Here is a 16,152-nt window from a genome sequence, read left to right as displayed (position 1 = left end):
TTTTTGGACTGACAATGTGGTTCGAAAACAGACCACAATGTTTCAGCTCTCTAATCAAACCACAGCTCAAGCGGAGGCCAGGTCATGGGGAGACCCACAAACCCTCTCTTTACACACACTGTCATGTCAGCGAGTCCGCCAGGGCTGGTTACTCAGTGACAATTTATTAGATCATCTTTTTCCTCCACAAAGTGAAAGTTCACTGTTTCAGGCTCCTACTGAGAGTAAGTAGCGCCTCCAATCTCTCCGTCTCTCTGTGAAATATGAATCTCAATCCACCTGTCATGCCTTAACTGTCAGGCTAGCCAGACCAGGGCTACAGGTATGGCCTCTGGTTCTGTCTCCTGTCTCAGACTGGTCTTTGCTCTGTGGTTTGGAAATATGTGGTCTGTTTGCCAGTGATGCCAATAACGTTTCCCGTTTGTCTCTCTCTTTTTTAAGGGTTTGCTCCCACAGGTTTTTGTCAGTGTTTGTCTCTGTCTTTTAAACAATTTTAGGAGCGCAGAGAATGTCTGCTTCTTTTTCTGTCTGGAAAGCCCTCCTACCCACTTCTCCTTTATCAGCCTTTTGTTTTTCTTTTTTTCTTTCACACTTGGGTATGTTTTGAAACTGTAGGCTCTAGCCTCAGCTGTGCCCCATTCTGCAGTAAAGGAATAAATAGGGTACTGCTGGTCAGTAAGTATTTGCTATTATGGGCATGGTAAGTGTGCGAGTGCACTGTGACACACATCTTACAAAAACCAATTCATTTCAAATAACCATTTTGAGTTTTTCTGTGTAAGACCCTCAGAAGATTGAGAGCAGTGTATCTGCTATTTGAATAAGGCTGGTGTCCAGACACACACTGTCTCAGTAACTAGCTATGGGATCTGCTTCTCTCAGCCCTCACCGTAACACCTTACTCCCTAGGTCAGGGTTCTTCAATTCCGGTCCTGGAGGGCCGAAACACCTCTGTTTTTCATCCTCTCCTTCTAATCAGGGGCTAATTCAGACCTGGGACACCAGGTGAGTGCAATTAACTACCAGGTAGAAATAAAAAACAGAAGTGTTTCGGCCCTCCAGGACCGGAATTGAAGAACCCTGCCCTAAGTCAATGAGGACAGGTAAGTCGGACTACTTAAAGGTAAGTTTGTATGAAACGGGTTATGTTTGGTTGTGAAAGGTAAGGTCTTGACACAAGTTATTTCCATAGCTAGTCTTACGATTCGTGCCCCTTCTCTGCCACTTTGAGGCCCCTGATCATTGGCACTCAACTCACTAAACGGGTTCTGATAGGTAAACTGGGTCATTCTACAGTGTCACTAGTTCAACTGACAGGTGTCTAACACCAGTCCCCCCCCCCACAGTGTGTTCTGTACACCAGCCATCTTCTTTAGACCCCCTATACCAGGTGTCACCCCCCAGATAACCAGGTCTTACACAGAGAAATGTGTGCCTATTTCACTACAGTCTAACTGAGCCCGGCTTCCCCCCCCCCTTTTTTTTTGTTGCTCTTCTCCTCCCCTCTCTCTCTTTCTCTACTCTCCTCTCGCAGGTTCTGCTCACCCGGAGGCAGCGGCGGACGGGTCACTCTTCCTCCTCCTTTTCCACTTGGTTAGAGGAGAAGAGGGGCGTTTTGGGTGTGACACTCCGAGAGGGAGACGGACACAGAGAGAGACACAGAGTTCTGAATGGTTGTATTTGATTTAAGGTACCCCTGAGTTCATGGCGCCTGAGATGTATGAGGAGAAGTACGACGAGTCAGTGGATGTGTATGCCTTTGGGATGTGCATGCTGGAGATGGCCACCTCAGAGTACCCATACTCCGAGTGCCAGAACGCTGCACAGATCTACCGCAGAGTCACCAGCGTAAGTCTCCCCCGCCTCAACCCCCATTCCATGAACCCCTCTCCCTGTTGTCCTCCCGCTCTGCCACCCCCTCTCCTCACTCCGGTTCCCTCTTTACTTGTCCCATCTCCTCCCTGTGTGCTTTCCCCCTCCTTGCTGTTCTCTCCATTTTGAGCACAGTTATTTTTCATTTGCATCACTGGCCTTCCTTTGCCACTCTCTTTCTCTCCTGTCTTTATCGCTTTCTCGCCCCTCTTTCTGTCTTCACCGTGAGTCCTCTTCCTCCCTCTCTCTGTTACCTCTTTCCCCTCCTCCCTCCAATTCTCCCCCTCTCTATTTCTCTCTTTTCCAGTTTTTCTCGCTCTGTCTCCGGACGCGTGTGTGTGGAATGTGTCTATCAGTTGTGTTGCGTGTCTGTCAGTTGAAGTGAGGAGTGTGTGATTGATTGGAGGAGTGTCTGCACTGTCCTGTTATTTCCCTCTGGCTGATACTGTAACTGGGCTTTGCTTGGATCCAAAGGAGGAGCACACACACACCTCGTCATAGATACTCCATGATTTATGGTTAGAAATGGGCCTTGAAGGTGAGCCTATTTTCTCACCATTCAGCATTGCCATTCTAGTAATGTAATCTCTGCTGCCACTCTCAATGAGCACAGTTGATCATCATCTACACTGGGAGGTAGTAGATACACCTCACACTCGCCTTTTTATTCCATGAGCGCTGCACGACCACGGTGGGAAATAAACTTTTTGGTCCACCAGCCACTGTCACAGGTAGATTAAAAAATCTACCAGCCACTCAGATTTTTTACCAGCCAAAATATATGCCATAATTACAAAAAAATAAAAATAATCATAAACGGAGGAGCATGCTTTCTGTTTTTCTAAAACAAGAAATGTATTACTATACTGAACAAAAATATAAATGCAACATGCAACAATTACAAAGATTTTGCTGAGTTACAGTTCATATAAGGAAATCAGTCAATTGAAATAAATTCAATAGGCCCTAATCTATGGATTTCACATGACTGGGCAGGGGAGCAGCCATAGGTGGGCCTGGGAGGGCATGGGCCTTCCCACAAAAGGGCATTATTGCAGACAGAAATACTCCTCAGCACCCCTAAACCATCTCCCTCCCCAGACGATCCCGCAGGTGAAGAAGCCAGATGTGGAGGTCCTGGGCTAGCATGGTTACACACGGTTGAGTGGTCAGTTGGACGTACTGCCAAATTCTCTAAAACAACGTTGGAGGCAGCTTATTTACATTTTAGTCATTTTAGCAGACGCTCTTATACAGAGCGACTTACAGTTAGTGAGTGCATACATTTTCAGCTTATGGTGGGGAAATGAACATTAAATTCTCTGGCAACACCTCTAGTGGACATTCCTGCAGTCAGCATGCCAATTGCATGCTCCCTCAACATGAGACATCTGTGGCATTGTAATGTGACAAAACTGCACATTTTTAAAGTGGCCTTTTATTGCCCCCAGCACAAGGTGCATCTGTGTAATGGATTATCTTGACAAAGGATAAAATGCTAACTAACAGAAATGTAAACAGATTTGTGCACAAAATGAGAGAAATAAGCTTTTTGTGCATATAGACAGTTTCTGGGATCTTTTATTTCAGCTCATGAAACATGGGACCAACACTTTACATGTTGTGTTTATATTTTTGTTCAGTATAGTAAGAAGTAATGAGGTATATTTCTTAATTTAATAAAATGTTTGTGACCTGCGTCTTTTAACCAATGTATGTTAAAATAAATCATTTAGATAGTAAAAACAGAAACAGTTCTACAACTGAACATCAAAAATCAACAAAGTGCCTACCCTGCTACAAAAGGCTGAGTGATATGGCTTATTTATTATTCTAGTTCAGGGCGCTACGCTGAATTTTTTTTACAAGATGTGCTCCTAAGTAGAAATGTAGAATCTCACAAATAAATCTAGGAGAACAATGAAAGTATTTGTGTTTTCATAAGAAATTAAAAGTTCATCAATAAAAGCATTGCCTTTAAGGGATGGGCCATTACCGTGGTAACTTGGGCACTCGCTTGTCTGTGATGAAAGAAAATATCTGACTGTCTTCCTAGCAGCAAACAGTTGCAGCAAACTCAAACTAACATTGAAAATCAACCTAGCGTGTGAGCAAGACTCAACTGGCCAAGAAACACAACGAAAAAGTCGCACTTTAGGAGCCTTTCTAGTCAATTCGACCAACTTCTTTGGATAAAAATTTTTTCCCCCAAATGCTCTGTGTGACCACCTGCCAACGTGGCTGGTGAAATAGACATTCTTACCCACCAATTACAAAATCTACCCGCATTTGGCAGGGTTGGTGTTAATTTCCAACCCTGCTTACGCCACAGGTTCTTTTACCTCAGCTGAACATTGTTGAACTCCCTTGATAAGTAACTTGCATTCCAGGAATCAGTATACACAACATACTTATCGCTATGAGAAAATCAGAATGGTGCGAACTTATGACTGTCTATCAGAGCTGTCTTAATGTGACTGTGATTACAGCTGTTATCCAGCCCTCCATATACAGTGGGGAGAACAAGAATTTGATACACTGCCGATTTTGCAGGTTTTCCTACTTACAAAGCATGTAGAGGTCTGTAATTTTTATCATAGGTACACTTCAACTGTGAGAGACGGAATCTAAAACAAAAATCCAGAAAATCACATTGTATGATTTTTAAGTAATTAATTTGCATTTTATTGCATGACATAAGTATTTGATACATCAGAAAAGCAGAACTTAATATTTGGTACAGAAACCTTTGTTTGCAATTACAGAGATCATACGTTTCCTGTAGGTCTTGACCAGGTTTGCACACACTGCAGCAGGGATTTTGGCCCACTGCTCCATACAGACCTTCTCCAGATCCTTCAGGTTTCGGGGCTGTCGCTGGGCAATACGGACTTTCAACTCCCTCCAAAGATTTTCTATTGGGTTCAGGTCTGGAGACTGGCTAGGCCACTCCAGGACCTTGAGATGCTTCTTACGGAGCCACTCCTTAGTTGCCCTGACTGTGTGTTTCGGGTCGTTGTCATGCTGGAAGACCCAGCCACGACCCATCTTCAATGCTCTTACTGAGGGAAGGAGGTTGTTGGCCAAGATCTCGCGATACACGGCCCCATCCATCCTCCCCTCAATACGGTGCAGTCGTCCTGTCCCCTTTGCAGAAAAGCATCCCCAAAGAATGATGTTTCCACCTCCATGCTTCACGGTGGGATGGTGTTCTTGGGGTTGTACTCATCCTTCTTCTTCCTCCAAACACGGCGAGTGGAGTTTAGACCAAAAAGCTATATTTTTGTCTCATCAGACCACATGACCTTCTCCCATTCCTCCTCTGGATCATCCAGATGATCATTGGCAAACTTCAGACGGGCCTGGACATGCGCTGGCTTGAGCAGGGGGACCTTGCGTGCGCTGCAGGATTTTAATCCATGACGGCGTAGTGTGTTACTAATGGTTTTCTTTGAGACTGTGGTCCCAGCTCTCTTCAGGTCATTGACCAGGTCCTGCCGTGTAGTTCTGGGCTGATCCCTCACATTCCTCATGATCATTGATGCCCCACGAGGTGAGATCTTGCATGGAGCCCCAGACCGAGGGTGATTGACCGTCATCTTGAACTTCTTAAATTTTCTAATAATTGCACCAACAGTTGTTGCCTTCTCACCAAGCTGCTTGCCTATTGTCCTGTAGCCCATCCCAGCCTTGTGCAGGTCTACAATTTTATCCCTGATGTCCTTACACAGCTCTCTGGTCTTGGCCATTGTGGAGAGGTTGGAGTCTGTTTGATTGAGTGTGTGGACAGGTGTCTTTTATACAGGTAACGAGTTCAATCAGGTGCAGTTAATACAGGTAATGAGTGGAGAACAGGAGGGCTTCTTAAAGAAAAACTAACAGGTCTGTGAGAGCCGGAATTATTACTGGTTGGTAGGTGATCAAATACTTGTCATGCAATAAAATGCAAATTAATTACTTAAAAATCATACAATGTGATTTTCTGGATTTTTGTTTTAGATTCCGTCTCTCACAGTTGAAGTGTACCTATGATAAAAATGACAGACCTCTACATGCTTTGTAAGTAGGAAAACCTGCAAAATCGGCAGTGTATCAAATACTTTTTCTCCCCACTGTATATGTAGCGCCAGGCAGTCTCCTGCTGTCTCTATAGACTTAATCTCTGTTACCCAGAAGTAAATTCTCGTGAAATATGGTCAGCTTCCTTATTTAGATTCCTCCCTCCCTCCCTGTAACAGCCCTAGCCACTAATCTTCAAAGGGTGGGAGTGTCACCATAACTCCTAAATTCACATGTAGAATTAGATTAGTGGCCCTCAAAACAGGCCCAGGGTACAGTGGGTACTGTAGCTACTGAACCTTGCTCTGAGATGAGAGTGCTGTAACTGGTGACTCCCCCAAGAACTTCATTTGGGACATTCAAGTACATCACATTCAATTACATGAGTTTGAACACTAAGCATGCACTGCAGCCCAATAAAGTGTTATACTCTGTTCTCATACAGTGCTGCTAGGAGGCGACAGGGCAACGCCACAGAACGTTCAGATATAAATATATTATGTAGAACAGACATACTTCTGGCATGTAGAATATAGAATAATTTCAGCTTTGTACACAACATTTCTATCTGCAACCGTGTGCCCTCCAGAACGCATCCCTGAGTAGACCAGGGCCCAGTTTCCCAAAAGCATCTTAAGGCTACGTTCATCGTTAGAACCTTTGTAGGGGCATCATTAAATCTCCGAGCTATTTCCCAAAACCATTGTTACTAAAGTTGCTCTTGAAAATGTTTAACTGCCTCAAAACACTCGTAAAACAGCTAAGTACGTCGTTAGATGCTGTTTTGCCCTTCCGCGTCACTTTATACACAGAAGATGGCCGCTAAACACAAAATCAGTATGTTTATCTGTCTTTGTGACCGCCAATAACTTCAACACGAATGTGACAATGACTACAAATGCAAAGTTGCCCATTTCTGTGAATGATATAAAGACGCTTCAAATGAAAGCCAAGATTACTGTATTAAAAGATAAATACAGTATAGGCTACATAGACCTATATATTTCAATGATATTGAAATTTCATGTTAATTCAATTGAGTTTTATTAAGCTATTTGTACGCTTTATAGCTATTTGACTCAATATATTTCATGATGTGTAAGGTGCGCAATGATGTGCCAAATCTTGATTTAGTCCATTATTATAGTATAAGCATTAGAATAAGCCGCATCAAAATGTGTAGCCATAAGTGATTATATCTGTCTAGGAGCTGATCCATCATCAGTATTGTGGAATAATTATAATGTTTAGATTGGAAAGGGAGAACACTGATCCGAGAGCAGTGCTGCCTTTCTTTAGATCCTATCAGTATCAACACAGGCCTCAACGACGCACTTTGCGAATGTACTCTCTGCGTGGTGTTTTGGAAAACGCATGTTACATCTTCGGACAGAAAGATGCATCGTTAAAACACACGTAAGCTTAAGTGCCATTGGTATCGGGGAAACCATGCCCAGGAAGTTAGAATCACGGAAGCAGAATCTTTCTATGTTGACAATGTGTGGGTTGTTGACTGGGAGTTGTGTGTGTGTGTGTGTGTGTGTGTGTGTGTCCTATAGGGGGTGAAGCCGGCCAGCTTCGACAAGGTGGCCATCCCCGAGGTGAAGGAGATCATCGAGGGATGCATCCGACAGAACAAGGACGAGAGGTCAGCTCACACTCACACTCACATTCTGGTCATTTAGCAGACACTCTTATCCAGTGTGATTTCTGCAACGTCCAGCTATAGAGACACCGATGCAGGGAGAGTATTCATACTCATGCACCCAGGACCTTCTCAAAATGAGACGAGTTGAAAAGGGTTTTGGTGTGATAAAAATATCTGTATTGATTTGACTCTCCCCGTCTCTCCAAGGTACTCGATAAAGGACCTGCTGAACCATGCCTTCTTCCAGGAGGAGACCGGGGTGCGTGTGGAGCTGGCTGAGGAGGACGACGGGGAGATGGAGGCCATCAAGCTGTGGCTGAGGATAGAGGATGTCAAGAAGCTGAAGGGGAAGTACAAGGACAACGAGGCCATCGAGTTTTCCTTCGACCTCGGCAAGGACGTCCCCGAGGACGTGGCCCAGGAGATGGTGGGTGACAATGCGATGTCCACTTCAAATAGTTATTTCTGTGTCCCAAATGGCTGTCCACTTCAGAGAGAGATTGACTACACCCCAAATGGCACCATATTCCCTATATAGTGCATTACTTTTGACCAGGGCCCATAGCGAATAGGGTGCCATTTGGGTCTTAATTCTTCCTGATTATTTAGGAGTCTTTCAAGTCCTAATACTGCCCTGGTCCCTTGTTCTGCTCTCTCTCTCTCTCTCTCTGTGTGTGTGTGTGTATCTGTCTCAGGTGGAGTCTGGCTACGTGTGTGAAGGGGACCATAAGACCATGGCTAAGGCCATAAAGGACAGGGTTTCCCTCATCAGCAGGAAGAGGGAGCAGAGGCAACAGGTCTGTACCAGCTCAATGGAATCTTAGGTCTGAATCCTGCATGTAAAGTTTAATGGTATTCCAATCAAATGAATTAAACTGAGCTGAACTTGATGTGATTGTATTGAAGGTGAGAGAGGAGCAGGAGAAGAGGAGGCTGGAGGAGGAGCAGGGCCAACAACGACAACAACAACACCTACTACTACTACAGCAGCAGGGACATCCACAACCAGGGCTCCAGCCCAGCACAGAGGCCTCCCAGCCAGGCCAACAGGCTGCCCCCTATACCCAGCAGCCACCCCAGGGAGTTCCCTACATACCCCAGTCGACAGGGCAGCTCCCAGTCCCAGTATCGACCCAGGTTCCAGCCCAGCCAGAGTCAGGGGTGCCAGAGGTGGGCCAGTACCCACAGCAGACTGAGACAGGTCTGTACCTTCTGCCGGTCACCTTTTTTTGCAGTCAGTGCTTTGTAGTATTGACCTAGTCTTAATCAAGTGTTTATCAATTAAAAACCATCTTCCTATTCTCTACCCCTCCCTCTTTCAGCCAATCAAATAACAGATAGAGCTCAGAGTTCCTCCATCCTTCCCGAGACGCACCTGGTTCAGCCGGTGATGTCATACAGCTCTCTGCCCAGTCAGCAGCCACAGCCACAGGCCCCATACCCACAGGCCACACCCCCTGTCCAAACTGACCAATCGCAGCAGCAGACCATGGTGAGTGTCATTATCGTGGCACACAATGTATTTAATATATTCTTACAGAAACAGTACCCAACTCTTGTCTCTGTATGTATAATAGTAAATACAGCTGACTTTCTCTATCTCGTTCTCTCCCTCCATCTATCCCTCTCTCCTCCTCCCTCTGTCCTGTTTGTCAGGTGGTTCCTGCTGCCCAGACTGCCACTGTTGTCCCTGGGGCTCCACAACAGGTACACGTCACCATCACAATACAACTTCACCACCACACCACACCAGTGCTGTTCCACTATAGCCACAGAGTTGAAAACAGTGGTGGACCCGCTCTCCCTCTTTCTTTCGGTTTCTTTATGCATCCCTCAAGGTACAATTGTATGCAATTCACTACTGTTTGCCATCAGATACTGTATCTTGTAATGGCTTTCTGCCAGAACTCAAAGAGCTTTGGATGAGTTATCTGTACAGTTGCCATTTTCTCCCCTGTGCTTCCTATTAGTTATTTTCCTTGCTGTTCCATGTACACATGCTTCTCTTCCTTCAGAAAAGCATGCTTCACAACTTTGTTCATTTGCAAAATTTTCTCGTTCACTTTCGCTTGTAAATGTCCACACTAGCTATGCTTGTATAACTTTATGAGATGGATTTGCCTTTCTTTGCAATTTGTTTATTTTTCGCTCGTTAGCATTTAGCTAACAGCGTCTATGTAATTTCGGTATTAGTTTGCTCATTTTGTTAGCATTCTGGTAATAGAAGCCCAATGGGCTTTAGCGCCCCCTTGTGAGCTATGCCGGTAATACTGTAAATCCCGGGATGAGAGAAGGGTGGTATGACGATATGAAAATCTGGATACCGCCCAAGCCTATTATATGGTATCCTTCACTGCTTTTTGAGGTGTGTGTGTGTGTGGTATAATCCATGCTATAAGACCTGTACTGATTTATAGTGTTGCAATGTAATGCAGTAGGTAAGTGCCTGGGGGAGTTGGATTGTGGATGAGAGCCAGTGTAACGCTATGAGGCGGTTAGGCCTCTGGGGGAGGGATGGATGGTGGGTTTGTTTGAAGGGCAGTGTGTTGGTAAATAGATAATGAAGAGATCTTTGCAGATAATGAAGAGGTCTTCTCTGCAGATATGGCTGTTTGATTTGTGAAGTTCTCTTATCTCTGTCTCCTCCACCCCCCTGTAGGTGCCCTCCCAGCAGGTGGCTTTGCCCCCCTCATCTCAGCCCATCCCTCCCGTGCACCTCCAGCAGCCACAGCCAGTGGGGAGCACTGTACCTCAGAGCTCAGCACTACCACCGCTCCAGCCTGGAGCCCAGCAAATACAGGTGACACACACACTGACACACTAGTTCACAACAACCCCAGCTTACGCTCTTACTAACGCTAAAACAATCAGACAAGCAAGCATATCTACAAACAACGACACAGCATCTATTCCATATTTGTATCACGCATGTACAGTCTTGTCATTCTCTTTTCAATTCTTCACCCTCTGTTTTGAAATGTTCTGTTTTTTTTTTACAAACACAGGGTTTTCCAAACTCGGTCCTCAGGACCCCAATGGGTGCATGGTTTGGTTTTTGCCCTAGCACTACACAGCAGTGATCAACTGATCATCAAGCTTTGATCATTTGAATCAGCTGTGTAGTGTTACGGCAAAAACCAAAACGTGCACCCATTGGGGTCCCGAGGACCGAGTTTGGGAACCGCTGGACTAAAGGCTCCATGGCCCTACTCTTTCATCCACTCTTTCTTTCATGCATTCCTCTTGCATGCTGCTGCTTCTTCTTCCTGCATGGCTGTCAGTCATGGGCCAATGAACCGAGCCCAACTATCCTATCTCCTCCAATCAACGCAGAACACCTCTACTTCCTCTATCAGGCCGCAAACCTCTCTGTGCTGCAGGTACACACAGGCCAGGAGCAACGTGTGTGTGATGAGTGTTGTCATGTGATAGTAGTATAAGGAGCCTACAAACACACACTCAAATCATGTCCTACGAGAAGTACCTTGTACCTTCAGTGTGTGTGTGTGTGCTCAAAGAATTCCTCGGTCAGATCACACACCCTTCTGTGCTTAAGGTGTAGCCAGGTGCATCCATTGCTTTCATGCTTGACATGACATGGTTGTAAAGCTCCTTTAATGAACAGTGTGTGTGTGATGATGTTTCAGGCCTCTGTGAGTGTATCCAAGCCAGCGCCAGCAGAGCAGGCAGCAGGACAGACAGCGCTGGTGCCTCAGTCTGTGGAGAGGTAAGGCATCACATCTCTCCACAACAGCTTTATACCTAGCTCACACCAAACAGCTTTTTCTGCTACTGAATATGTTCTATTGAAAATACATCTATATACTGTATGATACGGCCCTTTGTTCATTGTGATGTCTTCCTCCCCCCACCTCTCTCTCTCTCTCCCAGTTGTCTGTCGGACGTGGCGTCAGGTTTGAGTGACGGCCATGAGGGGGCATCAGGCGGTAGACACGAAGGGCGCTCCATGATCAAGCGGCACCAGCAACACTCTGTACGCAGCCACTCTTGCCACGAGAAGACCGCCAAGGCCAAGCTCATCGTCCTCAATGTAAGAGTCACATGGTCAGACTTTCACCTCAACTCACTGTCTGTTTTCTTCCTCTATGTTAAGCGCTCTGTCCCTCACACAGACTCCACATGGCTACTTTCTATCTCCTCGCACCCTGTGTTGGCCAAAATTCCAGTAATTTTCAACATACTCAGGTTTTCCAGAAATTCTGTTTGGAGGATTCCAGATTTCCTGCTTATTCCCTTCTGATTCCGGAGAATCTTCCAACCAGGATTTCAGAAAAACCCATGAATTTTCAGGAAAGTTACAGGAATTTTGCAACCCTATTGGCCTCTCACTCTCTCTCTGTGTGTCTGTTTAAGATCTCCAACATTGGAGACCGGGTAGCAGAGTGCCAGCTGGAGACCCACAACAGGAAGATGGTCAAATTTAAGTTTGACCTGGATGGAGATAATCCTGAAGAGATCGCATGTATCATGGTAATGATAATAATAAACTAAACTAAAAAGCATTGATCTGAGTTTTATTGATCTCTTCCCCAAAGGCTCTGTAGTTGTCAAAAGTAAAGGCATTAGATTTGTTTTGTTTTGTAGCTCCACTGGTCTCTTTCCACAGGTGGAAATGTGGATTTAATAGGCATTAATTGTTATTATTGTAGTTAAATGTATATCCTTCTCTCAGGTCCTGAGTGAGTTTATCCTGGAGAGCGAACGCAAGTCGTTCATCGAGCAGGTCCGTGAGGTCATCGAAATGGCGGACGATAAAGGAGAGGGCATGAAGGAAGGCTACGCTCAACCACCCTTCACTCAGGTAACATACTACACCAACACACAGCAACACTTCATCTTTCCACCCACTAACTGCTGGGCAGCCTTTAGTTGACATCGTGTTGTCCTTCTCTCTCCTCAGATTGTCGTGGATGACCCCTTACAGCAGCGTAACATGCCCACTCCTCTGCCTGGTAAACATGCACCTACACATTACTATCTCTACGGAAAGATGATTGTCTGAGCTTCACCCCTGACCCCTGACCCCTGTTGCCCAGGTGTTGCAGCTCAGGTGGTCCACTCTGCAGGCCGGAGGTTCATCGTCAGCCCTGTCCCAGAGTCCCGTCTGAGGGAGCAGTTATTCGGCCCTCCCTTGGCTAACACCTCGTTTGGGGACGAGCCCCCTCCAGGTGAGAGTGACTGTTTGAGAACTCTAAAACATGTTGCTTGATGCAAGTACCAACATTAGTGCGTTTTGAAGTCATGATGATAAATGACTTGTTGTAAGAGCCCAGGTTATGTAAGTGACTCCTCTCTGTCTGTGTTCCTCCCCGCCGCCCCAGTGAGTCTGGGCCTGTCCCTGTCTGCCCCCTCAGGCCGCCTCCAGCAGGCCTTCACTGAGATGAGGCAGACGCATGGGGAGAGACAAGCCACCATGGGCCACCCAGCCGAGCCAGACCCCAGCACAGTACCCTCCTCCCAGGCTAGCCTGCGGCCAGCCTCCCCTCCTTTCCACCCTCACCAGACCTTGGCTCCCCCAGGGGCTACAGCCCCCACCTCCTCCTCCACCCTGCCTCCTGTCTCTGTCATCCCCTCTGGGTCCTCATCTCTTCCCCCCTCCACATGCCAAGTTGCAACTGGGAGGGTGTCTCCAACCACAGTTCCAGCCCCTCCACCTGCTACCAGTGAGCTAATCCCACACCCCCAGCCTGGCTACCAAGCTGCCCCCTCCCAACCTACCCCTGCCCGAATCACATTCCCCCCTTCAGCTGCTCCCCAGCACCCCCAGGCCACCTCGGCCTCTTTCCCCCCAGCCTCTGACGCCCAGATGGGCAGCAGCTCTGCCCCTCTCTCCCCTGTCTCTGGAGCTCCACCCAGTAACTCTGGGACTGTGACCAGCTCAGAGCAGCACCCTGCTCCTGTTCTTGTTCCGTCCTCTCAGCCTATCCCTGTGTCCATTCCTGTCACTCAGCCCACCTCCTCCCAGTCTCAGCCTATCCTTACCTTTGTCCCTGTGGCACAGCCTGCAATGGCCCCCACCCAACTTCCACCTTCTACCCTGCCCTCCCAACCATCCCAGTCGCAGCCAGGGGACCCAGATGGGGGAGAGTCCCAGTCCAAGGCCCCTGGTATAGATGACATCCATGCCCTGGATAAAAAGCTGCGCTCACTCTTTAAGGACACATCCTCCGTTGACACTGGCAACACTGAGACCACCTCTCCCCCCACGGGGACCATCTCCCCTCCCCCCGGGGCGGCCCTGGTGCCCCCGTTAAACCTGTCCCTCACTTCAGGGGGACAGGGAGCCCCGGGCCCCACCTCCACCCCAGGACAGGGCATCACACCAGCGGAAAATACACAGATCCCTCCAGAAAAGCATGGCCAAGCCACTAGAGCACAGGTACGGGAACTCTCTGATTGTCCAGTGACTGAGAAGATATTGTACTTGTACTAAATGCTTTTTTCAATTGTTGGAACGTGAGAACGTGATTTTTCTCCCACCTTGATAATAATGATTACATCTTTGTGTGTGTCGGGTGTGTGTGTGTGTGTGTGTGTGTGTGTGTGTGTGTGTGTGTGTGTGTGTGTGTGTGTGTGTGTGTGTGTGTGTGTGTGTGTGTGTGTGTGTGTGTGTGTGTGTGTGTGTGTGTGTGTGTGTGTGTGTGTGTGTGTGTGTGTGTGTGTGTGTGTGTGTGTGTGTGTGTGTGTGTGTGTGTGTGTGTGTGTGTGTGTGTGTGTGTGTGTGTGTGTCAGATGTATCCTGGTGGCTCCGAGCAGGCAGGCACCCCTACCACCGAGCAACTGCCTCCATTCCCAGGACCAAACCAGGTTAGTCCTCTTTTCAGAACTTGTCCCCTTGAGAAGTTGTAAGTTATGTACTGTTGAGTTTTGTAGATGTGTGGAATAGGTGATCGTTGGGTTATCTTTGAGTGGTGTGTGTTGAGTTGTGCTTGTTCTGTTGTGTTATCTTACCTATATTAGTTGTGTTAGTAGTGGTGAGTTATTTTGAGTGTTGTTTTTCTGAGTGAGTTGTGTTGGTATGTTTGTTACTGACATGTCGTGTGTGTGTCCAGTCCCAGCAGCCTCTTGGTAGTCTGGACGGCCAGCTGAGGAGAGCTCTGAGCCCAGAGACCATTCCAGGGAGCAGTAGAGCCGCAACGCCCTCCACAGGGGTCGTCAAACTGGGACGCTTCCAGGTCTCTGTTACAGCAGAAGCTAGCGCCGGCAGCACTCCTGACCCCTCGAACATCGCCTCCTCTTCCTCCCTCACACCCTCTTCGTCCTCCTCCTCTTCTTCCTCCCTTTCCAGCCCAGAGAACACCCTCCACCGCTCCTCCTCCCTCTCCAAAGGAGTCCGGAGAGGAGACTCCGTAGATGGGCTCACTTCTGTCCCAACACAGCCCACCACCATCGGACTCTTCCAGGTGACTGCCAGCCCCAACTCTGTCTCAAAAGTGGGCCGTTTCTCAGTGACGCCAGCTATTGCCAATACCACAGCTCCTTCGGGGTCTAGCTCCTGCCATCAGAACGGCCCTTCCTCTTCGACAACCTCTGACCTCTGTAGCTCTGCCTCCGGCGTGAACAGCGGTTTGTTTCATCATTACATGACCAGCGACAACGAGGATGACTCTGGGCCTGAGGACGAGGCCTTTGAGAGGGAAGTCAGCCGCCTCCGAGAGAAGTATGTTACCTTCACTCCTCCAAGATGTAACCTGTTGTTTGTTTTGCTGTTTTGGGCCATAATTCTCTTATACATTTTTTTTATCTCAATGGGATCACTTGTATAAGTAAAGGATAAAAGAAATAGTGGTGACTGTTGTACTGTATTTGTTACAACCCTGCCTCACTCTGCCCTCCTCTCTTCCTCCACAGACATATGATAGAGATCCAGACCCTCCACTCCCGTCAGAAGGAGGAAATAAATGCTCTGTTCACCAGGCTGGGTAAACCTCCTCCCTCAGCTGTCCTCTCCCCCGCTGTGGCCATGGCCGGGGGCCGACGCAGGGCCAAGGCCAGAAAATCAACCCGCAGCAGCGCCCAGCCCAGTCCCCTGCACTCAGGTAACAGGAGTTATGATTGGTCAGTCCATCTGTCTGTATCTAGTGAGTGATCTGCGCACTGCTGAATGGAAATTAATCTACAAATGTTCATGACTGCAAGCAACAAGTAATTAGTCAATATTAAAGGGTAGAGACTGCTAGCTTAGAAGTGTAAATGTAATGTGATCAGTTGTTTCTTTCCACTCCACTCTCTGGTTGATGTTGGTGTGTGTTTAGGAGCCCCAGTCTCAGGCCAGAGCTCCCCAGCGTCCTCCCCTAAGCAGACTTCTCGCCCCACTGCAGGGGTCTCTGAGTCAGGCAGCCGGACCTCCCTCCAGAATCTCAAACTCTCCCCCTCCTTGCCCAGCCTCAGCACCTCCACCATGAGTAAGCAAACCCAGCCACGCTCCTATTGTCTATGCTCCTTCACTACATGTTTTACAAAGGCAAACCCATGCAATATTCATCTAACCAAGAGATAATAAATCTCCAGAAGAGAAGCCAAACGTGATTTGAGAAATGAGTTGGCTTCCC

General features: G+C 47.4%; 1 protein-coding gene across 3 annotated transcripts in view; it reads left to right on the top strand.

The window, feature by feature from the left end:
* The window catches only part of LOC121576386 (serine/threonine-protein kinase WNK1), a 67,137-nt gene that overhangs the window by 48,447 nt on the left and 2,538 nt on the right, over nucleotides 1-16,152 (top strand). The window contains exons 6-25 of one of the 3 annotated variants that reach the window (XM_041889480.2): nucleotides 1,691-1,848; nucleotides 7,491-7,579; nucleotides 7,787-8,006; nucleotides 8,275-8,376; nucleotides 8,486-8,780; nucleotides 8,902-9,071; nucleotides 9,236-9,286; nucleotides 10,239-10,379; nucleotides 10,861-10,959; nucleotides 11,227-11,306; nucleotides 11,471-11,630; nucleotides 11,954-12,070; nucleotides 12,273-12,401; nucleotides 12,501-12,552; nucleotides 12,637-12,768; nucleotides 12,922-13,979; nucleotides 14,333-14,407; nucleotides 14,653-15,260; nucleotides 15,452-15,639; nucleotides 15,922-16,005. In XM_041889480.2, the coding sequence (XP_041745414.2) occupies nucleotides 1,691-1,848; nucleotides 7,491-7,579; nucleotides 7,787-8,006; nucleotides 8,275-8,376; nucleotides 8,486-8,780; nucleotides 8,902-9,071; nucleotides 9,236-9,286; nucleotides 10,239-10,379; nucleotides 10,861-10,959; nucleotides 11,227-11,306; nucleotides 11,471-11,630; nucleotides 11,954-12,070; nucleotides 12,273-12,401; nucleotides 12,501-12,552; nucleotides 12,637-12,768; nucleotides 12,922-13,979; nucleotides 14,333-14,407; nucleotides 14,653-15,260; nucleotides 15,452-15,639; nucleotides 15,922-16,005 (4,008 nt within the window). Of the gene's footprint in view, nucleotides 1-1,690; nucleotides 1,849-7,490; nucleotides 7,580-7,786; nucleotides 8,007-8,274; nucleotides 8,377-8,485; nucleotides 8,781-8,901; nucleotides 9,072-9,235; nucleotides 9,287-10,238; nucleotides 10,380-10,860; nucleotides 10,960-11,226; nucleotides 11,307-11,470; nucleotides 11,631-11,953; nucleotides 12,071-12,272; nucleotides 12,402-12,500; nucleotides 12,553-12,636; nucleotides 12,769-12,921; nucleotides 13,980-14,332; nucleotides 14,408-14,652; nucleotides 15,261-15,451; nucleotides 15,640-15,855; nucleotides 16,006-16,152 lie in introns of all 3 variants that reach the window. The other 2 variants (XM_041889479.2, XM_041889481.2) reach the window with 2 other exon arrangements.

This window comes from Coregonus clupeaformis, chromosome 11 (assembly GCF_020615455.1).
Source record: "Coregonus clupeaformis isolate EN_2021a chromosome 11, ASM2061545v1, whole genome shotgun sequence".
Taxonomy (NCBI): domain Eukaryota; kingdom Metazoa; phylum Chordata; class Actinopteri; order Salmoniformes; family Salmonidae; genus Coregonus; species Coregonus clupeaformis.
This window is presented reverse-complemented; position numbering and strand designations above follow the sequence as displayed.